The sequence below is a fragment of the Nanorana parkeri genome, unplaced genomic scaffold (assembly GCF_000935625.1).
Source record: "Nanorana parkeri isolate BGI_ZX_2015 unplaced genomic scaffold, ASM93562v1 scaffold2168, whole genome shotgun sequence".
Lineage (NCBI taxonomy): Eukaryota > Metazoa > Chordata > Amphibia > Anura > Dicroglossidae > Nanorana > Nanorana parkeri.
This window is the reverse complement of record NW_017308436.1, coordinates 49,439-75,842: the sequence shown is the minus strand read 5'-3', so window position 1 is coordinate 75,842 and position 26,404 is coordinate 49,439. Positions and strand designations below refer to the sequence as shown.

General features: G+C 43.1%; 2 protein-coding genes across 2 annotated transcripts in view; one reads left to right on the top strand and one right to left on the bottom strand.

Moving 5' to 3' along the window:
- The window catches only part of NCAPH (non-SMC condensin I complex subunit H), a 20,473-nt gene extending 3,767 nt beyond the window's left edge, over window positions 1–16,706 (bottom strand). Inside the window, exons 1-12 of the mRNA XM_018572912.1 lie at window positions 16,649–16,706; window positions 13,832–14,072; window positions 12,343–12,433; window positions 9,606–9,698; window positions 9,382–9,523; window positions 9,022–9,137; window positions 7,999–8,188; window positions 4,085–4,176; window positions 2,933–3,129; window positions 1,985–2,133; window positions 1,802–1,905; window positions 8–130 (exon numbers count right to left, since the gene is read on the bottom strand). Of these exons, the coding sequence (XP_018428414.1) occupies window positions 8–130; window positions 1,802–1,905; window positions 1,985–2,133; window positions 2,933–3,129; window positions 4,085–4,176; window positions 7,999–8,188; window positions 9,022–9,137; window positions 9,382–9,523; window positions 9,606–9,698; window positions 12,343–12,433; window positions 13,832–14,067 (1,533 nt within the window). The 5' untranslated portion in view covers window positions 14,068–14,072; window positions 16,649–16,706. The remainder of the gene's footprint in view (window positions 1–7; window positions 131–1,801; window positions 1,906–1,984; window positions 2,134–2,932; window positions 3,130–4,084; window positions 4,177–7,998; window positions 8,189–9,021; window positions 9,138–9,381; window positions 9,524–9,605; window positions 9,699–12,342; window positions 12,434–13,831; window positions 14,073–16,648) is intronic.
- Window positions 16,707–22,626: 5,920 nt separating this feature from the next.
- SNRNP200 (small nuclear ribonucleoprotein U5 subunit 200) overlaps window positions 22,627–26,404 on the top strand; it is a 51,125-nt gene continuing 47,347 nt past the window's right edge. The window contains exons 1-2 of the mRNA XM_018572915.1: window positions 22,627–22,758; window positions 23,419–23,582. Coding sequence (XP_018428417.1) covers window positions 22,714–22,758; window positions 23,419–23,582 — 209 coding nt within the window. The 5' untranslated portion in view covers window positions 22,627–22,713. The remainder of the gene's footprint in view (window positions 22,759–23,418; window positions 23,583–26,404) is intronic.

Here is a 26,404-nt window from a genome sequence, read left to right as displayed (position 1 = left end):
ACCATACCCTGTCCGCTGGTCTTAGGCTCATCCTTGCAATGCTGTCTGGATCATAATGGAAATCAGCAGGCAGTGTTGTGGCTTTTTTATTTTGGTTCTCGAGTGTGCTTTTTGCAAGTGTTGTAGCTGCCTATTTAAATATAGGAGATTGAAGGAAAAAAAAAAGGAGGGCTAATAAATATTTCAGTAGGGTCTTTTACAAGTACAGTACACTTTTGGACATATCCAACTACTTCTTCTTATGCTCTGCTGCCCTTCAAAAAAAAACCCAAGGAAATCATCCCTAACTAGAAAATATGAAACTTATCTTGCACATAGTAGGTAGAGCAAGAAGGCTCAATTGGTCCGATCATATCCACCTCTGCAGAACAAATATAACTGAAAGGGATAAACCCTGCTCCATACACTCTTTTTTTTTTTTTAACATCAATTCAAACCAGAGCAACCAATAACATTTCAGATTACCATTACCCTGTAGTAATAATGAGTGAGGGGTTTTTAGCAATAGACTGGGTTCAGCTGAATAACCAGACACTGCTCTGCATATCTAGAAGACAACTACATAGAATTATGGGCAGGCCACATATTAAACTATCAGCAGAACATTCACTTCAACAACAGAAATCTACCTCTTCTTCAAACAAGGCCTTGTTGCAATAAATTTATAAAACACACTAAAAATATATTGGATTCAATGCCACAGGAGCAAAAGTGGAAACAGAAGCTAATAAAAGCCAAATCAGGCTTCATCTAAAAAAAAACAAAACAAATAATGTGGTTGCTATGGGTAGGTGCTACGCTTCCTCTCCAGTTCCCATAAATCAGCAATTCATTAATATAACCACCCACCCCCCCAAAAAAAACTACTTTGATCAAGGGGTATGAGAACCTTTTACCAGTGCGGTTAGGCTGATCAGCCATTAGATGGATCAGCCATTCATTGACTCATTCTAATCCTGGGGCAACAATGGTGAACTTGAGTCACTATGCCAAAGTTAGTATATTGCACATATAGGGCAGAGTTGCTTCCAGTAGAGCCTATTTATACCATATCTTTTGCTTCACAACCCCCAATAATTTATGTCACGTTTTGTCTTAAAATGTATTCTACCAGATTTCCTAATTGTAGTTTTGGACATATTAGGGAAGGGTTAAAACTAGGGATGTTCAGATACCAAGTACCGCACTTAGTACTGATACATTTCCAGGTCCAAGACTAGACTAGAGAAAAACTCAAAAGTCAGGAGGCAGCTGTCATATTTAAAAGGAGCACACGGGGCTCCTGGGATTTGTGCATCACTGTTTTAGGGATGCACCAATACCATTTTTTTCCAGACCAAGTACAAGTACCGATAGTTGTCAGTACTCACAGATACCAATTACTGATACTTTTTTCTTTACTGTCATGTGTAGTTTTTCTAAAACAATACAGACTAATGATTTCAGAACAGTGGTGGAGCGCCAGAGCCAGGCCCCAGCTGCAACCACTGAAACCCTGGTAGTCCTCCTGAAAATGCCAAGCATCGGCACTGGTATCTGAACATCCCTAGGTAAAACCTTAGGTTTTTATTTGTTTCTGAGGTTTTGTCAAGAATACAATCTCCAAAACCTCACATCCTGTCCTGGTCACTGGTACAAGAAGTGATGGGTAGTCTCACAAATAGGGCCACAGATTGCAGTAAAGAAAAGCTGCATATACAATTAATTTAAAATTGGTCAAAGGCACACAGTGCTGGTCACATATATTAGTCTTCATGTGGCCCTGGAAACACACAGCAGATTCTTTTATTACACAACTTACCCTAGTTTTACAAAAGTGAGTTTGAAAATTAATGTCTTCTTCAAAGTTCAGTTCAAACACTTTCTTTGCCTTCTTGATCTTCTGTTTGTCACCAACAATCTCAACTAAAATTGAATAGATTTAGATTAGAGAACTACAATGCTAAGTCCTCCTATTGACTTTGATTAAAGGAAGGACAACTACCTTTTTGCCGAGGCCGGAAACGCCAATGTTCAGGGCCTGCCCACATGGACATGGTGCGGGGACTGAAGTATGAGTACTCTCCAGGGCGAGATGACAGCTGTAGGCACATGGTGCCAATGTCCGCATCCGCAATTTGAGTTACCTGTGACCTGCCGGGATGAAATGAAGGAAAGTAATGGATACAAGAGATTAAAAAAAAAAATAACTACATCAAAAACTGAGATTAGAACAGAAGATTCCTAGTACAGCTTAGACCTAACATTGCTAAGGTAATAAGAAAAGAGGATAGGAGTGTGTCTTAACCAGCAGTCAGGAAGTCCTTTACATTTACAGTATTATAAGTAAAAGAACTAAGGACACCTCATGCCTCTCACAATCATAATTTGCAGAATTGTGTCCACATCTAGGATGAGCAGACTTCAGGCCTTAAATTTTAATAGTTTGGAGGCTCACTGTATTCTACACTTGCATGCAATGACAGTGACAGGAAAATGCATGCGGATTACAAAGCTGACAAGCGACACTACAGTGCTGAAGTTGTTACAGGATGCAGTTTTCTGCAGAAAAGCAGCATCGTTTCAACCAGCAACACGCTTGCCAATGGGACTGCATATTGCAGAGTAAATAGTGTTGGGGCAGGGCACAGTAAACCTGGAAATGCTGGACACTGGGTAAAATATCCTTAGGCACAGGGAACTGATCAGAAGCCTTCTTCCAAAGCAAGTCAGACAATGTGGCACAACAGAAAGTGCTACGAACTATATACTGTATAGGGAGCTTAAAAGAGAACTACGGCCGAACCTTTAGCATTGGCTCTCTTTTGGGTCACAGGTCATTTACGAATGTCCTCCTGTGACCCAAAACTCAACACACACACACGTTACCCTTTCCTCACTTTTACAAAAGGTTCCCTTGTTCTAATTCTAGGGTCTGTAAAGAAAGCCATACCCTTTTCTCTCTGCCCGGCAAGCCTCTCGCTGCTCTGCGAACTCTCCCAGATCTTCTGCTTCATTTCCATCACACACATCTGCATCAAAGTCATCCATCTCCGGACCTGCAGGCTCAGGACCATCATCCTCAATTTCTGCATTCATATCAAAGGCATGGTTGCTCTCCTTGTATTTATCCGTTAATGACAACAGATTCTGTAGAAAGAGTGGTGACAAAGCAAAACATAGGACCATCAGGAACCGAGTACTTTATAAGTTATAAAAATCCTCACTAACCATCAGTGAGGGCTTCACATTAGAGCACATATGTTACAAAGTGTTTTTATTTTGTGCTGCAATGCATTTAACATTTTTTTTCAGAATGTATTGTATTAGCATGCACTGCAGCATGTTGTTACACATTAGGCTCATCACATACACTTTACAATTTCACTGCACAATCAACTTTAGACCTACCAAAACAATCCAATGAACCTTTATACAAACCAGGCAAGCCTGTGCACTACAAACTTGTTGGTAGATTTAAAAAAGGAGAACTATGAGGTGAGTAATTTTTACTCAACCTCATAGTTCGAGCCGACGTGTGGCAATGAAACTGTCACACGTCAGCTCAATAGATCGGGAAGTGAGCGAACACACAACGTCGCTCGCTCACTTCTCCATCATGTCCCTATATCGCGAGCTGTAGCTCACTATATACTAAGCTTGGGTCATGGGAGGACGACGCTAGTTTGTGTTCTTCCGTGACCCTTAGGAGAACTATGGGGGGAAAACACTTACCCCATAGTTCTCCTTTAATGGAGGGTGCACAATCAAATCAGGTTGTAATATGTGTGGTGAGCTTTAAAGCGTATTTGAATGCACTGAGCTGCGGGAGGCTACATGTCATTCTTTTTTTCAGTGCACATTTTGCATTGGGCAATGTAGCCCACACTGCTGGAGCGACAGAGCCCTAAATATGCACATTTCTAAAAGCTCACTTATCATTAAGTGGTGTTAACCCCTCACAGTAGTGTAAATGTTTAGTATCTGTTTTAAATTATGATCATTTGCTTCTGTCCCGCTCCCATATGGGGACTATTATATCCGACTAAAAGCTCACAAGATATACAAAGTATCTGACTATACAAAAAAAAAAAAAAAAGCATACTTCCTCCGTGACATTGCCGCCCAGCTGCATCAGTCGAAATTTTGCAAGTGATGGACATAGGGGACGTTTTTCCACACACTGATCCAGAAGAGCTGCATAGAGAGAAGATATATCTCTGATAAGACTCCACCAGGAGATGAAAACTGGGTCACAAAGCAAATTGCATTATAATTTCATAGCTATAGTTCCATTAAAGTGTGTAATGCAAAAAAAAAAATGTTTCCCCGTTATTGTGTAGAGATTGTAGAATTAAAACCAGTTGTGTTTTTTAGTTATCTGAAGACAAGTTAGATTTCTTTTCTCTCCTATCATGTTAACACCGGTTTTACCAGACAAGAAGTAAAAAGGTAAAATTTCTAACAGCAACGGACAGATAAAACTGCAATTTTTATCAGCGTAGGTGAAGGTTACAAACCAGGTCAGCGTTTTATTGCAAGTCATCATTGAGGATTTTGTTCCTCACCTGTCTGGCAAAACTGTCATCAGGAGGAAGTGAGAGAAAATCTGTCATTGCCCCCATGCTCTGTGCAATACTAATAAAATAAGTTATGGCTTGATATACATTTTAATATTCTGTGAAACTATGCCTAACTTCCTCTTTGTTAATTTATCTTAATGAGTAAATTACCATCTAGCAATATAGTGCAAATATTACTAAGGTTGTAAGAGTTTATCAGGCATTTTTCTATACAGCTTAAGTCTTGTCTAGTCATCCCGATACCTGTAAAACATTCTCTGCATTAAGGCAAAAAATACCCAAAACTTTCCTAACACCCCTGCCATCCCCACACTTACCTGCAGCTGCTCCTCTACTCCGCCAGGAAGATACTTGGGGTTCCCCGAACTTCCTGGTTGTGGGTGAGGGTACTGAGGGCAGAAAAGCCATGGCTCCTTCGCTGTCAGTCAAGCTATGACTGCAAAGGGTGGGAGTGTGGCTGGCTGCACCCACGCGGTGTGTGTCTCTAAGGATGCACACAGCTAGGGGCGGGCTTGGCCGTGACTGTGCATATATGGGTGCCTCCAAAGCAGGTCGGCTAGCTGATAGAGGCACCCATACGGGGGTGTCCAGTCTGGATACCACTTAAGAACGAGGAAATTAAAAAAAATAAAAGAATCCAGGAGGTTTAAATGTCACTTTTAAGTGGAATTTGCACACAGTGTCCTCTCACGAGATATGAGCTCACCATTTGACCATACCATTTTGAAGGGAAACTATAATGGCTCTGGATCAATTCTAAAAACTTTTTACAATTTCATACATACATATACACACACACAATTTCTTTTATAAATATTAACCACTTGCTGACCGCGGTGTTAAACCCCCTCCCTGGCCAGGCCATTTTTCAGTATTCAGCACTGCGGTACTTTGACTGTCATTTATTCCGTCATACAACGCTGGACTGAAATTAATTTTATACCATTTTTGGGGGACAGATAGAGCTTTATTTTGGTGGTATTTAATCACCACTGGGGCTTTTATTTTTTAATATATAATGAAAAAAGTAATGAAAATTGAGAAGAAAAAAAAAAAACTGTTTTCCCTACGTTATGTTATAAAATAATTATTATTACCCAAATTTTTGGTAAAATATAAAAGTCGGGGTCATGTCGGGTAAATAGACACCAAACATGTCAAGCTTCAAAATTGCGTGCGCCCGCAAACTCGCAAAAACTACCATACCCAAAATTGGCCATAGGCGACGCTTTAAAAGCTTTTACTACTCATCAGTTTAGTGTTATCAGTGATTGATGGGCCTAGAATTATTGCTCTCACTGCGACGTTCGCAGCGATATGCAACATGTGCGGCGTAATGGATGCAATCGTCGTTTCCGCACGTAGGCGCACTCAACGCATGTTTGCATGTGTATGTGGGGGGCGGGGGACCTAAAAAATTTTTTTTTTTAATTACCTTTATATGTGACTTAATTTTTTTTAACATTCTTTTAAACCTTTTTTTCCCCCCACTTAACTTTATTGCTATCACACAGGGGACTAACAAGCCCCCTTTGTGATAGCCAATTTTCAGTGTCAGGTCCTCTTTATGGAGACATCAGGGGTCTTTAAGAACCCCAATGTCACCTAGGGACCCCCAGAGAAGCTGATGAAGCAAATCACCTGCTTCTCTCCGGTTTCTGTACCGGAGAGTGACAGAGGAATGTGGAAGTGATGTAGTACACATCACTTCCTGCATTCCGAAGAGGAGGAGGACATCAAATGGAGCTTGTGTACTGAGCTCCGTTTGATCTCCGGCCGCAGAGATGCTGTGCTGGTCCCGGGCTCGCACCAGGCACAGCGGAGCTTGGGAATCGCCAGCAGCGGCGGAGGGGGGCGCACACCTGCACGCATATTACAAGCGATCAGGTGTCTCTACAGACACCCGAATGCTTGAAAGTAAACAGCCATCGCTGGCTGTTTACATTCCAGGCTGATTTCCCGCTCGTGCGCGCCGCCCAGCGGCGGGCAAGAGTGGGGCGGGATGGGACGTTTAAAAACGCCCACCCGCATTCAATAAGCTGCTGTCCGGCCATTTAATTACAACGACCGGACAGCAGGTGGTTAAATCAATGGAAAAGGATTCCCGGAGAACTTGGAGAGATCTAAGAAAGAGCACAGCAGTCGTGTTCCAAGAAAGTGGATGACAGGGATAAGTCACTCATCTTGCTTATGCTTGTAAATTTTAGGTTGAGCTACTGATTTCCATTAATAGTTTGGGTTTTTTGTTGCTTTCTTTTTACTCAACGGAGTTCAGGAGGCAGACAAAATGTGAAAATAAGCCTAAAGCACCATCTACTGGCTCAAAAAGCAGAATTCAAAATATTGATTAAGCGACTCCCATTCCTGCTGCAATATGGGAGTTATACACAAACCCCCATGTTTCCCTAATGTATGGAATGCTGCAGGGGAAGAACTGTTTCACAAAATATTTGCCATTCCATAAATGGGAAGAGGATTTGGGAGCAAGATATTCTCCCTCTCAGTAGTGCAAAGCGATTCAGTCCATACAATCAGTGACTAAATGTGTCAACCTATGAGAACTGTCTCATAAAATCACCTTGCGATGGTATTTAACCCCTTACCGTATGGCTAAGATCTCTCCCTCTAACTCCAACTTATGTTGGAGGGGCTGTGGTCACGTTGGTAAACTGCTCCATGTATTGTGGTCGTGCCCATGCCTCCAACAATATTGGACTACAGTCTTCTAAACTATATCTTCCATAGCGGGTAGACAGATAGTACCTAGACCGGACTTGGCACTCCTGAATCTGGGAATCGAAGACATCCCCTATCATGTGCAAACAGTAGTCTCTCATGTGCTGTTGGCCGCGAGACTAAACATATCACGAAGATGGCGCACTAATGACCTGCCTACGATCCACCATGAAGTATCCTTGGTTCATATTAATTGCCAGTACAAAAGAGCTTTGTCACATCCTGGTCGAGCGATAGATTTACTAAGCATAGGGCGCCCTGGAATGTGTGGTATTAATCTAATGCAGGACTGTAGGCCCCTCCATCAACCCATACTGTGGACACTTACCCTGTATGCTCTAGGATTATACCTAGTGTCGGGAAGAGAACGGGTCGATAGGAATGTTATATTTGATGTATGTCTGATCCCTCATTTAACATATAACGTGTATACGGCTTGAATCGATAGTGTATATGTTGTGATATGCGTGTCTAGTTTGTACCTTTTCTTTATGTATTGATGTGAAAAATTGAATAAAAAATTCCAATTATAAAATATTGATTAAGCAATATTTCATAATTCTCCTTTTTAAAATGTTACAGTTTTAGCTCTGACATAATAAAATATGTACAAGCCCCTATGCGTTCTCTTTAAGAGCAAAGGAAAGAAGGTAAACACTAAAATAGTGTATATTGGAAGTACAGCACCTAAATGACCTACCTTTCAGCTCAGTTGTATCAACAGATGTTGGAGTTGGGTCCTGTTCCTCTTGGATGGTGGACAGTGGTATCACGTAATTATCAAAGTGCAGCTCACTGTGATAATTGGAACAATGCAGAGTAGTCAGGAAAACCCCCACTGTACTGCATTCATCAAATGAGGCAGCTGCTTTCTGAAAGAGAGGGTCAATCTGCAGAAACACAGAAACGTGATCATCAGTAAATGTGTACATAGAGATTTATATACGTCTACAGTAGGGCACCCATATGTTTGTTATGAGAACATCTAACTCATGTGCATTCACAGCAGCACCAATAAACAGATTATCTGAGGTTATACAGCATCAAACGTGTGCTGGCAGCTTATGCCATCAGTCACCTGCCGCTATTATCAGCTTTGTAGGACAGGCTTTCTTGAAAGGAAATGGTTTAAAACATTTTGGCTTAAACTTAGCTTGAGCTATACAGCTCTGTAAACAACAGGAGGAGAAACTAAAAATAAATGTGAAAAGCATCTTAGAAAAGGATCCTAGAAGTCCACCTGCTGGCTGAATATGGGCGTAGATGATATGAATGTACAACATTTCATATTGAAATAAAAGAAGAACATTTTTTAACATTCTTTAGTCTTCATTATAAGCAAAGATGAAATGATATACAAAAAAAAAAAAAAAACGGGCATTCAGCCCTTGTAAAGAAATTCTGTTAGTTTAGCAAAAAGCCTAAAACCTGACAGCAGTAGCAATAGTCAAAAGCACAAGCTGCCATCAGGTACCTTCTAATTCAGGTGCTCTACACTAACCAGCATGGAAAGAGAAAGCAGAGACTGCCTATGCTTATGCAAACGTCAACATTAAAAAGCTGGGTTGACAGGGCACTGAGGGAACACAAACTGTCAGTTTAGGCAATTTAGCCAACTTCTCCAGATTAGCTCATCAATTTACTACAGGGAATTGAACATACAATTGCAAGTTTATGCCAGAGACCACCAGAGTTTAGTGTCACTTTAACAGGGGCTTCTCACCTGATCAGCACGGTCTATTGCTGAGCGAGATATGTTGTTCAAGTTCTGTTCAATAGTATCCACAGAGTGTTGCCTCTTCTTCCGTTTCATATTTTGAGGCTCCTTACCAGCATCACCTTTAAATAGAATAACATCAGGATCAATCAAGTGCATGCTAATACTAAATCATCCACCAACCACTCAGATCATTTCTATCCTATTTACACTTTGCTGGGGCTGTCAACATAAAATGTGTGTGTACGAGATATTACAATTATACTTAAAAAAACGTGATTATGTCTGTGTTTCAGCGACCTATATTCCATGCAGGAATTGTTGAATTGAAAAAGAGGATTAGCATCAATAATCAGGATTATATACCAGCATCCTGGACCTCTGCTGCTTGCTCTGATCCTTGTGATTCCTTTCCGAGGCCTCCCAATACTTTGTACACATCTGCATGCACTGCGTCTACTCGCACGGCATAGATCTTGGCACTGGCATCCAGTGTCCCAGCAGCAACCTGTAGAGGAAAACTCCATCAATATAAAAAGATCACTCACAAACACACAATAATAGGAGTAAGAGCTGAGTGACAAACGCACCTTGAAGTTAGTAAGTTCGCTTCCTTTCTCCTTCAGAATGTCACCCATGTAGTCAATCAGATGTAGTCCAAATGCATTCTTTGTTGTTATTCTCTAAAAAAAAAAAGCATTCATTGATGAGTATTTGTTAGAGTTGTGTATTACTGAGCAATAGTAGGCGTGCAGGGTAAAAAAAAAAAAAAAAAAGAATGGACTTTATATATACAGGATCACCATATTACTCAAAGTATATATACCCTTTCATATCATCCTATTTGCCCATAAAGGGATCACAATCTAAGTCCCCAACACACATGCTGATGAGTTTGGGAGGAAGACAATTAGCCTAGCAATGTTTATTGTTCTTAAAGTCCATTTCCACCTGTTGTAAGTGAGCCTGACTGAATAAAATAGCTGGCAGTGGAGAGTCTTTCATTGTGGATGGGGGAAGCTATTGATCTTTGCTCATTCACCCTCTAGGCCTTAAAAGAAAAAACTATGGCCAAACCTTTTTTTTACCGTTTGTTCTCTTTTGGGTCACAGGAGGATATTCACCAATACTGATACCTACCACAATGTTTTCGTACATAGGTGCACCCGGCATGTTTGTATGCTGACATGTGCATGCGCACTTGCAGGAGGACTATTTTTACATGTAATTTTTTTCTTTTCTTTTACTTAATTGCTATCACATACAAGCCCTCTATGTCAGTAGTTCTCAACCTGTGTAACCTCAGGACCCACATTTGTCCTTAGCCATTAAGTCGCGACCCAAGTCGCACTACAATGGAACGCATGGCATTAGGGTACCCCGCTTTCCGGTGCAGGGGCGTTCGAACTGTGGGTGGGAGGCGCGTTTGGGGTGCCATTCAAATGAATGACAACGCAACACACCTCCTACACCAGAATGCACGGTAGGTGCGATTGCGTGGTACAGTGTGTTAATCTCATGGTACTATGTGATTAATGCACTGTACTAGTGTGGACGGAATGGAGCTCTCTCAAGGCAAAAGCCCCACCCCACCTCAAGCTGACACTCGGCCCCAGGCAGCATATTTTGAATGGCTGCTCGGCAAGAGAACTGACAGTGCAGCGCTAGGGGGAGGCAGAGGAGCCTCTCACCTAGAAAAATGGAAGGCTTGCGGCGACCCACTGAAAACGGGGTCGCGACCCACCAGTTGAGAACCAAGGCTCTATGTGATGGCTTACTAGTGGTGACAGTTACTCTAAGGTGACACTAGGGTGGCTAACAGACCCCTAGTGTCACCTTTCCACTCCAAAGAAGCTATAGGAGCACAATCTGCACTCCAATAGCTTCTTGCCCAGCTTCTGCAGCTGAGCAATGACAGCTGAGGGACTGGAAGTGAAGCAATCAGCATTGCTTCTGGTCCCATTCAGTGGGCAGGGAATCAGCAAGTGGATGTTCACTAGTGTCCTTCCCTGCTTCCTGCCGACACCCATGATGCCGGTCCAAGGCACGCAGGAGGGGCAGCAGAGCCTGGGAACCAAGGCGGGGGAGTCGGGTGGGAGGGCACACACTACTTGCCCCTGGAAGCGATCTGGCGGCAGCTCAGCTGCCAGAATCATTTCCAGTGTAAAGAAGACAGTCCTTTAAAAGGGGACCTACTACTAGTGACATGACATACATCGGTGGCAGCGAAAGGTTTAAAAGAATTCCCTGCAACTACAAAAAAAAAAAAAAAAAAATTAAAAAAAAAAAAAAAAAAAATGACCCTTGCTGGAGGGCTAGCCCCTGCACTTGCAAGAATGAAATGCTCATTTTGATCTAGGGGCTGTAATAAAGCAGAATGTTAGACCGGTCCCACACAGTCTTTTTTGCCCCTGGACTTTGGTGGACCACTGATGTCATCACTTCTTATGTAGGTCCATTGACCTGCATTAGACGTGCAGACAGCGAGGGACGTTCCATTGCCGTAGCAGGGGGGAAATAGGTGAGTGCTGAACTCCGCGGGAGCTGGACCTAGACCAGGGGTAGGCAACCTTGGCTCTCCAGCTGTGCTGAAAGTACAAATCCCATCATGCTTCTGCCTGTGGGAGTGATGCCCGTGGCTTGCATTGCCTTACGGAATTTGTAGTTTCAGCGCAGCTGGAGAGCCAAGGTTGCCAACCCCTGCCCTAGACCAAACAAGCTCTTAACTCTTGCAGTGCGCAAGTAGCCCCCACTGCAAGGGTACATTTTTTTTATTTGCCTGCAGTTCTTTTTCAAGTAGTGACCCGTTTTATTTTTCATACAGAACTGGCAAATCTGCAATACACCTATATTCAAAACACAGATCTATGTATGTTCTAGATAACATGTCCTGTGTTAGATATTTATTGTTGATTAGGTTCCCACTGGAGAGATTTTCATGCCCCAATAACATGTGGTATATTTCTAAAGCAGTGAATGAGACATTCACCAAACATTTACTGCAGGTGTATCTACAGTATTTCATGCATTTAAAATTGCAATGATTGATTTACCTGCAGTAAATGTTGTTTTGGTGACTGTCACATTGAGTGCTTTAACAAAAATATGCCACCATGTGTGACACTGTCACGGCACAATCAGTAAGATAAATATCAATAGGAATCAGACGTGGTAGAGGTTCTAAACTTTCCAATGCAGGAAGCATTCAATTATTAAGGAGGCATAATGGGAAGAAAAAAAAACAAAAACACAGTTTATTATTCTGTCAGCAACAAAATACACTTGCGAAGGATGCAATGTGCAACTGATGTGCAGCAGATTACTTACATTCTCTTGAGATAACTTGATGCAGGTGGAGTAATGGTCCGAGATCTGAGCATTTGACAGCTTAGGCAGGAGGAGTGAGTTGGCCTCAGACCTGTGTAGACACAAAGCTAACAGTCATTTCATGGTGAAAGGACTTATGTAGCTGTAGCAAAGTTACATACATAGATAGTCAGGTTGAAAAAAAAGAGACACATACATGTCCATCGAGTTCAACCTATAGAGATGAGAGGGAAAAAAAAAACAGAACGCTATGCCCACAATTACACCCTGTTGATCCAGAGGAAGGCAAAAAAAAACCTCTATAAAGCACGGTTCAATTTGCTCCAACAGGGGAAAAAAAATTCTTCCTGATCCCATAAGGCAATCGGATATTCCCTGCTTAATATACCTATAAGAACTCAATATCCAGTAATATTCTGTGCATTTAAGAATACATCCAGATTTATTTTTAAACAATTAACGGAGCTAGCTAGAACTAGCTCCTGGGGGAGTCTATTCCACATTGTCACAGCTCTAACTGTGAAGAATCCTTTCCGTATGCAAAGGTTAACCATCTTTTCCTCCAGATGCAAAGAGTGCCCCCTTGTCCTTTGCAGTGACCTTAACGTGAATAATTTGGCACCAAGCTCACTATATGGACCATTTATGTATTTATACATGGTGATCATGTCCCCCCTTAATCGCCTCTTCTCCAGAGAGAACAAATTCAGGTCAGTTCATCTTTCCTCATAGCTGAGCTCCCCCATGCCAATTATGAGTTTAGTTGCCCTTCCTTCGCTGCACTTTCTCCAGTTCCACGACAAAGGTAACCAAATACAATTAGTTACAGCAATAGAAAATGTGGTCAAAACATAAATCACATAGGTTAAAGTGCATCTCATACTAATTTGTATTGAGATTGTAGTCCATCACAGGAGTGAGCTTGGAGCGGTGACGACTTTACAACACACACAGGGACCATGGGGAACAAAAGTAGGCACCCTCCAGAAGGAAGGACAGTGTCAGTACCAATTCAGAGATGATTGGAGGATCTACGGCTGAATGATACACAACTGAGATACGTTTTTGTTAGTAGTTAGGGTACTTGAATGTATTTTTAAGATTTAACTCCTGAGTTTAGTGTCACTATAAGATAAGATATAAGGCATAAAAGGAGTGCATTGTTTTAATGAATCAGTCAACTTAAGATGGTGACACACACACTAATTTTCAGCAGTTTCAACCACTTTTCATCTACAGGGATTGAATATACAAATGCAAGTTAACACCAGAAACCACACACAATTGACCGACCATCAGGATTCAGACGTTTGTAAAGCCGAAAAAAAACAAACAGTAATGCCTTTGAAAGTAATAGTATTATGCTACAGAGTTAAAACAGGGCAATTTGAGCCCAACTCCATGTGGTCCGTCAAAGGCACCATTTTATGTTTTTAACGGCTTTGCGATTATGGGGGGGGGTTTAGGGTAGGAATTAGAAGAGACTTACCTCTGAGCAGGAGAGATGCTAGATGCTGGAGAATCGGCATTACTAAGCTGTAGATCAATCACCCTGGAGCGCCTCCGCTGTTTTCTTTCCCATTCATCATCATTACTGGTGAAATTCTGAAGAGTGGGGGTCCCTGCTGCACTGATGGGCTGCGGTCTAGTAGCTGGAGACAAGTATTCCCCGACCAAGGACAATGGCTTCTGGCGTCCCCCTGACTGAGGAGTAGAGGTATTCATATTGCCTGATAAAGCAAAACACAGAAGGCATTCAGCAAAGCAGCAATGTATTTTATACAACATTGAATAATGAATACAAAGCTGATCAACTTACTTTCTAAATTCCTATAGCAACACCTCTTTGCTATAGCTACCGTAATACCTCATATTTCAAGCCAACCTCATACTGAGCTTCTTAAAATGCAGGCCAGTGTTCCCCCGGTTCAAGCATTGGACTTCCTCTGGGACTACTGTTAAAGGGTCTCTATGATCAAAAACTTAAAAATCAATCTGTATTTCTATATTGAATTTCCATAAGTTCTATCCCACTCCTAGTAATCTTGATGTCTCCATAAAGAGGACCTGTTACGTAAATTTGCTATCCCATAGGGGGCTTCTTAGGCCACCATGTAATAGCAATAAAGTTGTATGTAAAAAAAAAAAAAAAAAATAATAAAAAAATTAAAGATTGATAAAAAAATAAAGAAGCAGAACATAATTTTTTTAAACATTTTTTAAGTCCGCGCCCCCCACATACACACGTATATATGCGTCAGGTGCGCCTACGTGCCGCACATGTTGCATATCGCCGCAAACGGAGTGAGAGCAATAATTTTAGAGCCATTAAGGCCGGGTTCACACCTGGGCGTTTTACAGCGCTGATCGACGCGCTGTAAAACGCCCTGCAAGTGAAATCCCATTATTTCCTATGGGCATGGTTCTCACTTGGGCGTATTTCAGCGTGTCGGAACGTGCTGAAAAACGCCCTATGCCCAAAGAAGTACAGGAGCTTCTTTGGGGCGTATTTCCGCGCGTATCCATTAGGATACAGCCGGATAGCCCTCGTAAACGCGCGTTTGACGCGCGTTTTGTGGGCTGCAAATCGCGGTTAAAACATGCACCGCAAAACGCGCGTCATACACGCATATTTCGAACGCCTAGGTGGGAACCCAGCCTAAAGGAGAACTATGAGGTGAGTGCTTTTCACTCACCTCATAGTTCTAGCCGACCTGTGACAATGGGACTGTCACAGGTCGGCTCAGTAGATCGGGAAGTGAGCGAACACATACCGGTGTTCGCTTTCACCTCTCGATCCTGTCACTGCACAGAGCCGTGACAGGGGAGGGGCTGGATTCCCCCCTCCGATCCTCTAGCGCTAACTGGCGGAACAGATGGTACTTTTTTAACATAAATTGCAAGGCTATAGTCCGGTCATGCTGACTGGTGACATTTTTTACTGACTGGTGAGACACTATCAAATTTTTCAAGCCCTGTATATAAGGCTAGCAAGCAGTAGATATATGCTCCTGCCCGAGAATCCGAAACTGCTCGGGTGGCCACAAAGCATCTTGGGGCGGGCGCATGCGCAGTTTGGATTTTCGGCCGGGAGACGAGGAGAAACGAAAGGTAAGTCTATGGACGCGGGCACCCGCATGCAGACACCACTGGATCAGAAGTGCCTGCAAGCAGAGGAGTCAGTGCTGGATCGGAGACCCGCCGCATCGCTGGAGGGACAGATGAAAACAGCAGGAAAGAAGAAGATCGGATTAAGAGACAATTTAAGGTAAGTGCTGACATTAACATTGGGGGGAGGGAAAACATTTTTTTGCCTTTAATGTCACTAACTCTAGCAGTAGATTTATGCAAAAAAAAAAAAAAAAAGTTTAATTATACTTTAAACACTAATAGAAATACTGACCACAATGCAGTTGTCTGCGTGAGCCCTATAGCCTACAGTACAATGCTGTCTTCTGTATAAGCTCGCGTTCACACATCTGTGATGCGACAATGCAGGGGTGTTGCGGTAGGCTGCCCGTTCATTTGCATGAGCTATGTACCGCAACTAGATTGCTCTTACAGAAGCAGGGCCGTCCCTATGGTAATCGCCGCCTGAGGAGATTTCTTTCCAGGTTTGGGTACTGACAGTGAATGGTCACATGTCACCCTAAGGAGTGGGGGGCCGTAGTGGCAGACGTTGGACAACCCTTTCAGCTCTAGGCCGCCAGTGACATCAGTGAGCTTGGTGGGATGCCAAACAGAATCACTGGCTGCTAAGAGCTCTTAGCAACCAGAGACGCTGTGGCTGCCTGCCTCCCCCCCACCCCAGGCTGCCTCTTTATAGGGAGGGCCCTGCAAAGAAGTGCATGGCAATAGGCTACTGTGCAATGTAGCATGCATGCGATGGCTATGTACTTTGGGGGGCGCCATTAGGAAATAGCGGCCCTGCATCACACTTCATATTGCAACATGCGATGCAGCATTGCATGCGCCCTCCCTTCGCAGAGGTGTGACCATGAACCTAAACTGTACCTAGCATGCATCTGACATATGTCTGTGTGTATGAACACTGAGGAAGAAGTTCCAGTCAGGAATAAAATCTCCAACCATGGAGAGCTCTCTATGCTGAATATTTTCTCACAACAAGCTTTATTGTTCTCACAGCTTCAGTGCGCACAGGGAGAGCTCTGCGTGAGGCAATTACAATAGTACCAGCCCAGTGACAGCACCTCTCTATGAACCGGAGGCTTTCCGGGCACATTATACCACATACCCTCCCGCAACCCTGCACTCTTCCCCGGTACCACCGAACAACACGACATACCTCTCAGTCACCCAATTTCCGGCACCAAACCTTTCAAAATTTCCGCGCTATTGTATAGCGTGATGACGTCACGAGATAACGGTTGTAGGCGGTCCTACGGGCGGAGCGTTGCGACGCACATTTTTGGTAGGCGTGGACGTACTTCGTGCGCCATTTTTGTTGTGGGTGAGTGAGGGCAACGTACAGTGTGTGCAATTTAGTTTGTTTTACCTAATGTACCGTTCCTTGCAGCCTGTGACAGTTGTCACGGTGTTTACTGCTACTTCTGGTTGGGTAAAATATTACTGAAGTATACTGAATGTTGAAAAAAAGTATACTGAATAATACAAAAAATAATATACACTGAGCTGACATATAGTGGACATGATCCTTTTTCTTAAAGGAGAACTATGGGGTGAGTGCTTTTCACTCACCTCATAGTTCTAGCCGACCTGTGACAATAAGACTGTCATAGGTTGGCTCAGTAGATCGGGAGGTGAGCAAACACATACCGGCGTTCGCTCACCTCTCGATCCTGTCACGGCTCTATGCCGTGACAGGGGCGGGGCTGGATTCCCCGCTCCGATCCGCCAGCGCTGACTGGCGGAACGGACGGGGGAGGGGGCGGGTACAGCTGGCTCTGCCTCTTGATAGGCAGAGCCAGCTGTCAGTCACGCAGCTGGGCGGATTCCGACACAATTGTCGGGATCCGCTTCAGCTGTGGCGTCTCAGTATACCGCGAGCAGCTGCTCGTGGTGTGAAGGAATATGGATCATATCAAGAAAATGTTCTTTTCTATGTATTGAATTTGTTTCCTAGCTTTGTGACTTTCCTTACTCAGCTTTAGCGTTGCTACGTGTAACCAAGATGTATCCTGTATCTGGAAGTGCGCCGAGGTGCATGAAAAGAATGCCGAGGGAGGATGCTACAGGCAGAAGATATCTTTGACTAACCAATTAGCGAGAGACACAAGACTTTAACTAACAGCTCCTCTAGTTCACCCAATAGTACAAGACATTTAGAGATAACAGATGTGGGCATATGTGTGACGAACACTCTTCTGTTATCTGTGTATAAAAGAGAGAGACCGCCCTGAATAAAGCAGAAGCTTCATAAACCTTAACCCTGTGTTTGTGATTTTTCTGGTGCACCGCATACAACAAATTAGGAACAGCAGCAGATATTGTGTGTGAACCCAGTTGTGGTTCTGATCCATTTCAGCAGTATACTGCGGCGTCTCAGTATACCACGAGCTACAGCTCGCGGTATACTGAGCCTAGGGTGACGGGAGGACGCTAGTTTGTGTCCCCCCGTTACCCTAAGGAGAACTATGGGGAAAGACTTAACCCCTTAGTTCTCCTTTAATGTGTTACAGTATGATGGCCACAAGTGAATCTGAAATATTTTATTAGTTTTTATTTCCCATTTGAGCCAAGTAGGTGAAGATATAGAGGGGTCATATAAACTTGAACAGACATATTATTATTATTATTACATAGTATTTATATCGCGCCAACATTTTGTGCAGCGCTTTACAATATAAGGAAGGGCTTACAATCTAAAAGGGATTACAGGGTTATTCACAAAAGGGTGAAGAGTTTGGAGAAGGCAGGAGAAGTGAACAATATAGGACAACATAGCTGAACTGGAAAGTGAGCTGAATTTGAGAGTTTTTCCGAATCAGCTATTTTGTCCTAGATTTTTCACTTCTCCTGCCTTCTCCAAACCCTTCACCCTTTTGTGAATAACCCTGATAATCTGGAGCAGTTTTCTATGGGTTAGGGCAACCGATCAGCTTCTCTCTTTCATTTTCAAAGGTTTGTTGAACAAACTGAAGAGAGAAGCTGATTGGTTGCCATAAGAAAACTGTCTGTTCCAACTTTGATAAATTCCCCCCATAGTGTCCTGTTTTCATCTGTCAATTTGCTTCTGTGTTAATAGAAAGCATGCATATAGAGCTCAGTAGCTCAAGCTAAAGGATTTTCTGCAACTGGAAAGAGTGCAGAGAAGGGACAGTACATAAATAAGAGGCATGGATAAATAAGTGGGCCCCTATTTTCAAGGAGGCATTCATCAACTTATTTATGACTTGACCTTGAGGAAGAGAGGATTGCACCATTCAGTGCAATTTGATGGGAAAAAGTATTTCATTCCTAGGAAGTACTTCAATACAATGTCCAGGACAAGCTTCATCCTCCATCTGAAGTGGCAACATTAGATACATTGACAGCCTGTCATGAAGAAGCAGTTATCCAAGACTGTCAAATGTGTCATATTATTATATTGGGTGACCCCAATATACATCGATGGAGCCATTTATTTATTTTTAATTAAAGGAATAGTAAAAAATTATCCAAACTGCAATACTAAACTTAGTTTCAGCGCTGGCACTTTGAGATAAATAAATTGATTTTGCGTCGCAGTTTGGGCACTCGGGTTCAAAAAGGTTCGCCATCACTGCTTTAGTGAATGGGTAGTGGTGCAAGTACCCCTTACTCATTCACAAGGGAGGGGGGCGGCATCTGGGTGCCCCTTAATTAAAGGGGCACCCGATGCAAATAAGCCCCCTTACTCCCTTTCCTGCCCTGCCGGGCCAGTGCTCGGATCAAGGGTCGGTAGGACTGTTAGGGGGACCCCACGTTTTTCCCCCCCCTTAAAATTCCTACCAGACCTAAAGGGCCTGGTGTGGAGGGGGAACCACACGCACTTTTTTTATTTTAACTTTGGGGGTCCCTCCTAACATTCCTACCAGACCCAAAGGGTCTGGTATGAATTGGGGGGAACCTCGCGCTTTTTTTCCCCCTCTTCTGCAGACTAAAAAAAATACATGTTTTTTTCTAATGTCATTTTGCTGCAAACAAACGTAATTTCGTCCAGACTACCGCTAACGAATTTCGGAATCGGAAATTCTGATTAGTTTGCGTTTGTTAAATCTGTAATTCGGAAACATCCGAATGTCCAAATTTACTAAATTTCTTCCGAATTTGGATTCAGAACTAAACGAATTGCCCATGTCTATTGAACAGCAAACACCTCCTCCTCACCACACCTCCATTACATAGAACGGAGAAACTATATGTAAATAGGCAAGGGACGTAGAAGGGACTTGTTTTGTAGCTCCAAGATGAGATGGCTGATGCCATTGTTAGAGATTTCAGTAAAGTGCAAAGAAAGTGTCCTGTAATGATGTGAAAACCTCCGGATGAAACTACAGGGCATGGCAGAGGTCCAGGCATTCGAGATACCTACAGTATGGGTCCTCTTTAAGCCATAGAATTATCTGCTGATAGCTTTGGAGCTCAGGTGAACTATCTGAAAAGTGCAGAAGATTCCTCAGAGCTCAGGTACTGACAAAGGACTCTGTTCCACCCAGCTGAGGCAATGGTCACCCATGGGATGGAGAGCACTGGCTTGAATGGGGTACTCACAGCGGTATATAACAGCTTACTAAGGGTGTCCAAAAACTAGAGGTCTCTAAAGGTTGCAGCAATCAGGATAAGTCCAATGGGCCTACCGCATGGAATATTTCTTTATCAGAGCTTCTAGGTAGGAGTAAGAAGTGTCAAGATGGCTGGAGTCAGAAAAGGTCTTGTCATGGTGTTTTCACTCTATATAGAGGAACTCCTCAAACACCTAATGGATTGGAAACATCCTAGTTCAAAGCTTGTACTTCCTAAAACGGATTTATTGTCCGTTGCGGCTGATTACTCAAACCTAAGTCTCCAAAACTGCTCGAAATCAAGCTGTCATTCATCTCCTAAATTGTTAGGATTGACCATCAGAGGGCCCTCCATCACATAGTAAATGCTATGAGTTAGTACATGATTTGTACATAGCAAATTAGGGCCTCTGGAGAATGCTTTTTCTCTAAATCAGAGGGAGCAGAGGAGTCAGCAGTAGGAGAGGACCTCTTATGAGACCCCCTGCGGGCCAGATGGGTGTCCCAGGACCTGTCTAGTATTATAGACAACTAAGCCTGGAATTATTTCATCACAGAGGGTAACTTACTGCCTAGACTCAGACACACTCTCCATTTCCACACCCGAAAGTTCTGGGATGGGTGTTGGCATTCCTTGTTTAGAGGGGGGCAAGTGTCAAATAAAGTGTCGACCTAGCTGGTTGAAATTCTCAGATAGTATTGGGTACTAGCAAAGTGATTTGTGGCTGGCGAAGGTCTATAATGTTCAACCTGGTGACTCGCCATTTTCCTAGTCTCAAACATGATGCAGGTGGAACTCTCTAAAAGACTATTTCTGAGCTAGAAGCTGCAAAGTAGAAGACTATTCCTGATGCCTGCAAGTGTTAATATGAGAAAAACAGTACCTTTAAAAGTCCCCAGATGGGCACAAGGTTGTCAGGCTGATGTTCCAGCATAGTAAATACATGTTGGAACATATAGTAGGTCAGTGGTGTCCCTACAGAGCAATGCAGTCTGCTGTGTCCCCAGGGCTTGAAGTGTTGAGTCTATGGTAAATCTCCAGGGCTTACACACTGTACCTTCCAACTTTGCAAAGATGGACACATGTGTGGTGGGGTGATATGTGGTGTGCATAGAAGAAAAATGGGTATGGCTACATTGCTCTGAACATTAGGTGTAAATTAAAAGCCATGATTAAAATGTATCTATAGCCAAAACTTTTCTTTATCTTCCATAGACTGGGAAAGGATTACAACCAGCCCACCTTTTCACCAAACAGAAAGTGGGGGAAACTCTCCACTGGCAACCCACACAGCAGTAAAAGTGTTTTTCTTTTTAGTTTTTCTGTTGCAGATTTTCCTTCACTTCCAATGTGGTAATAATTTGTCCCCAGAACAAAAAGAGAAAGATAATCTCTCTAACAGAAAATGTATAGATTCTAATCCATCCCTACTCTATTCAAAACTAACAGGGTTATTCACATAAGGGTGAAGAGTTTGGAGAAGGCAGGAGAAGTGAACAATCTAGGACAACATAGCTCAACTGGAAGGTGATCTGAATTGGAGAATTTTTCCAAATCAGCTATTTTGGCCTAGATTGTTCACTTCTTCAAACCCTTCACCCTTTTGTGAATAACCCTGTAAAAAAAATAAAAAATAGGATTGAGATACACTTTAAATAGAGTTTGAGTGTACTTGCTGCATAATCTGCACACATATGCCATGGTCCTTTGATAGCTGTCCCCAGAATAGGTCTCCCCTTTGGAAGATTTCCCTTTGTTTCTTGTTCTGGGGACAATTCTAAGAGCCCATTCACACTTTGTTGTTCCTGTACAGATGCCAGATCGCTTGTATTTAAACAGAAATCTCCGGCTGTTTAAAACGGTACCAAGAACACGGCTGCAGTAGCAGCCGGGTTCTTGGTATAACCACTTCCAGCGGGTGACGTACATTTACGTGTCCCCACTGGGAGTGGTTAAGGCAGCCCATTCATTTAAAATGAGTTGCCAACGCATAAGAACAGCCAAAAACATAAATGCAGCATTTTTTCTGATGCAGCCTACTACATGCACAGTAATGCATTACCCCGTGCTGCGGTGTACTGCAAAGCATGTGCGCATGAGTTACATCACCATACTGCGTTGGCATGCCATTCTAAATGAATGGAAGTGTGACATGCTAACACATGTAGCGCACATTGTGGTAACACACCACATCTCAAAAGTGTGTTTCAGCTCTAAATTTACCCTCACTTTCTTGCACCTGGGCAATGGTCACCAGTGATAATAGAGAGGTAAGCCTAACCAGCAGGGACATAGGCAACAATTAAATGTGACAGAGGGTGTCACGGCCACCTTTCCTCACTCTAGTGCCTAGACATTCTTTTTAATTAATTGGACTTCAACCTTTACACGGCAATATAAAGATTATTTTTTATCAATAATAATAATGTTTATTTGTAAATCTCAATAAAGCTGTAGAAAAACACGGCAGCGAAAGTACTTGTTTTACAGGCCGGAAGTGAACGAGTGGGCAGAAGTAGTTACTAGTAGGGCGGAAGTAGTTACTCAATAACCCGGAAGTGGAAGAGCGGGACGGAGGTTTCGTCTGCAGCGCGTTGTTCACTCAGTGTGTGTGTGTGAAGAAGTGACCGGGGAAAATACGCCACCATGGCGGATGTAACTGCCCGTAGCCTGCAGTATGAGTACAAGGCGGTAAGTAGACCCGGCACTGGCTGGTACATCGGTGTGACCCCGGGGAGGGAAGACTGTCTCTCCTGGTCACTGTGGATTCGCAGGGGTCCCATGGAAGAATTACAGTGGCCTGTCCTATACGTCTTCAGGACAAAGCAGCTCTGTCTCACAGTTGTTATGGAACTTCCCAGCACTCGCTCTGCCTGACCTCTAGGCCCCCTACAGTTAAAGAGACACTAGTGATTCCTTGGGTGGTCTCTGCTAATCTGGCCCCCTGTTACAATCTCCTCTTTCAGGTTTTTGTTTTGGTTGCAAAAGGTGTGTTGTTGAGGTGTGTTGTGGTGGCTTGCGAAAGATGTAGACGTGGCATTTTATTCCCTTTATGTAACGCATGTCACTGCACCGCAGCTGTGTGAATGAGATGCATGTTTGTGATGTTTCAATAAAGTTAAAACAGGAATATATTCAACGCCCTGCATTATAGCCCTGCTCCTTAAAGACCCTTCACAATAGATGCCCTGCACCCATTTTAGCTTGCGGGCTGGTGTGAACGAGCCCTGATGAGATGAGCTTGCCTAGAGCACTATGAGGCCATATATAGGGATATACCCTAAAGTATAACTAGTACATATCAAATTGGACTTTTATACTTAAATCTAATTCTTTTTTGTCTCTACACAGAACTCTAACCTTGTACTTCAAGCGGATCGTTCTTTGATCGACCGAACCCGGCGTGATGAGCCCACTGGAGAGGTGTTATCCTTGGTGGGGAAGTTGGAGGGGACCCGTATGGGTGACAAGGCTCAAAAAACCAAACCACAGATGCAGGAAGAAAGACGGGCTAAGTGAGTGCTTTAAACACCGACTTTTGAAAAGTATTATTTGTGTTGACCCGCTGAGCTGGTGAACTCATAGACCCGGGGTGTGCAAAATTATGTAAAATTCAGGAGCAAGCCTGTCAGCGCCAAGAGGAGAACATGTGAGAGACGTTTATCCAGAATCATCTAGTCTGGTTCCATAATGCAAGTATTGGTGTAATAGGGTCTGTAGATTTCAAATACGTCCTCTGCTATTCGTAAACAACACATTGCATTTTTTTTTTGCTTTTTCTTTAACCACTTGAAGACCGCGGTGTTGCACCCCATATCTGGCCAGGCCATATTTCAGTATTCAGCGCTGCGGTACTTTGACATTTATTCAGTCATGCAACGCTGTACTGAAATGAATTTTATATAATTTTTTGGGACACATAGAGATTTGTTTTGGTGGTATTTAATCACCACTGCGTTTTTATTTTTTTATTTTTTACTAGATTAAGAAAAAAGTTGAGAAAATTTTGAAAAAAAAAACTGTTTTCCCTATGTTATGAAACATTTATTATTACCTAATTTTTGTTGTAAAACATAAAATACGGGGTCACGTCTAGTAAATAAAGGGGGAGAAGTCCATGAACTCATTGCACTCGAAACTGCCGTTCCAAAGTAATAAAGGTGGGTGCTGCGGCTGTCGACGGCTGGTCACTGTGATATTTAGCTAGTAGAATATATAGAGACTCCAAATAGTGAATCAAATATGTCTGTTTATTGATGTACGAGCAGAATAACATGATGCACTTCATCACTTGTTCTGCCTGATGAAGGGGATCCTGTGAGACCCCGAAACGTCGCATTGAGTGCATCACGTTCTTCTGCTCGAACGTCAATAAACAGACATATTTGATTCACTATTTGGAGTGTCGGTGTCTCTATATATTCTACGTCTAGTAAATAGACACCAAACATGTCAAGCCTTAAAATTGCGTGCGCCCGCAAAATCGCAAAATTTATTTTTTAACATACCCCAAATTGGCCAAAGAAGATGAGATGCTTTAAAAACATTTACTGCTCATCAGTTTAGTGTTAAGTGGTTGATGGCCACAGAATTTTTACTCACCCTCCGACGTTCACAGTGATACCTAACATGTGCGGCAAAAAAGGCACAATCGTCGTTTTCGTGCTCGGGCACACCCGACACGTGTTTGTGTGTATGTACTTGGGGACGTGGACAAACATTTTTTTGTTTTTAGGGTTTTTTTTTGTTTTTTACATGTAGCTTTACATTTTTTGAAAAAAATTAACACTTTATTGCTATCACATAAGGGCCTAAGAAGTGGCAGTGACAGGTCCTCATTATGGAGACATAAGGGGTCAATTAGACCCCTAATGTCACCTAGAGATCCCCCAAAAAAGCTGATGAAGTGGAGATTTGCTTTATTAGCTTTTCTCCGGCTACAGAAGCCGGAAAAATAGCTCAAGGCAGAAGTGATGTAATGCACATCACTTCCACATTCAGATATTGGAGGGGAGATCAGCAGGAGATTGTGTGCTGAGCTCCGTTCAGAGAGCCGCCGTGTTTGTCCCAGGCCCGCATGGGGGGCGCACACTTGCAGACAACATAAAAGCGATTGGGTGGCTCTGTAGCAGTCCGAATGCTTGTATGTAAACAGCCATCACCGGCTGTTTAAAATGTGGACATTTTTAAAGTAGTTTTAAAACATCCATCCACATTCAAGTGGTTGAAGTGACACTGAACTCAGGAGTTAAATCTTAGAAATGCATCCAAGTACCTGAACTATTAATAAAAATGTATCTTATTTGTGTATCACTCGGCTGGAGATCCTCAAATCATCTCTGAATTGGTGCCGACACTGTCCTTCCTTCTGGAGGGTGGCTACTTATGGTCCCCATGGCCCCTGTGTGTGTTGTAAAATAGTCACCACTCCAAGCTTGATCCCCTGATGGACTACAATCTCAATACAAATGAGTAAACTAAACATGAGATTGTAGTCTATCACAGGAGCGAGCTTGGAGCACCCTCCAGAAGGAAACACAGTGTCAACACCAATTCAGAGATGATTGGAGGATCTACAGCCGAGTGATACACAAATAAGATACATTTTTGTTAATAGTAGAAATAGTTGAAAGCATTTTTAAGATTTAACTCCTCAGTTTACTATCACTTATATACAGTTTTGAAGAGAGTAATGTCTCAGGTTGTTTAATAATTTGCAGATTTCTGAGTGTGGGAGCTTTCCTCCTTATTGCAAATCCTGACATACAAAATTTATATCTTAGCTCTTCGGCGCTCCCGCCGGTTCCTTTTGGGACGCACAGGAGTAGGCGTTCCACTAAGGTTTTCCCTTACGTTCCCTTTTTTGATGATTTTGTCTACAAGGAGTGGAAGCGCCCGAGCAAGTCGTTTACCGTTCCAAAACGCTTCTCGGTTCGCTATCCTTTTGAAGAGTCCTTCCTGTCTAAGTGGTCTACTCCCCCCGCGGTGGATCCGCCGTTTTTTCGCCTGAACAAGGCCACGGTTATCACGGTGGAGGATTCGCCTTCCTTTCGGGATCCCTCGGATAGGAAGGCTCTTCGCAGGGTCACGGTGGAAGGCGTCCCGGTCATTCTCGTGTATCCGGATTGGCCGAGGAGGGCGTGGTACGCAGATGTGGTTTGGTTGGTGGCGGACGTTCCCTGGCGCCTGCCGCTCCGTCCAGATCTTCTATCACAGGGTCCGGTGTTCCATCCGTCTTCACCGTCGTTGGCTTTGACGGCGTGGCTGTTGAGAGCCAGGTGTTGAGGGACCGTGGTCTCTCGGATGCGGTTATCTCTACGATGTTGCGGGCTCGCAA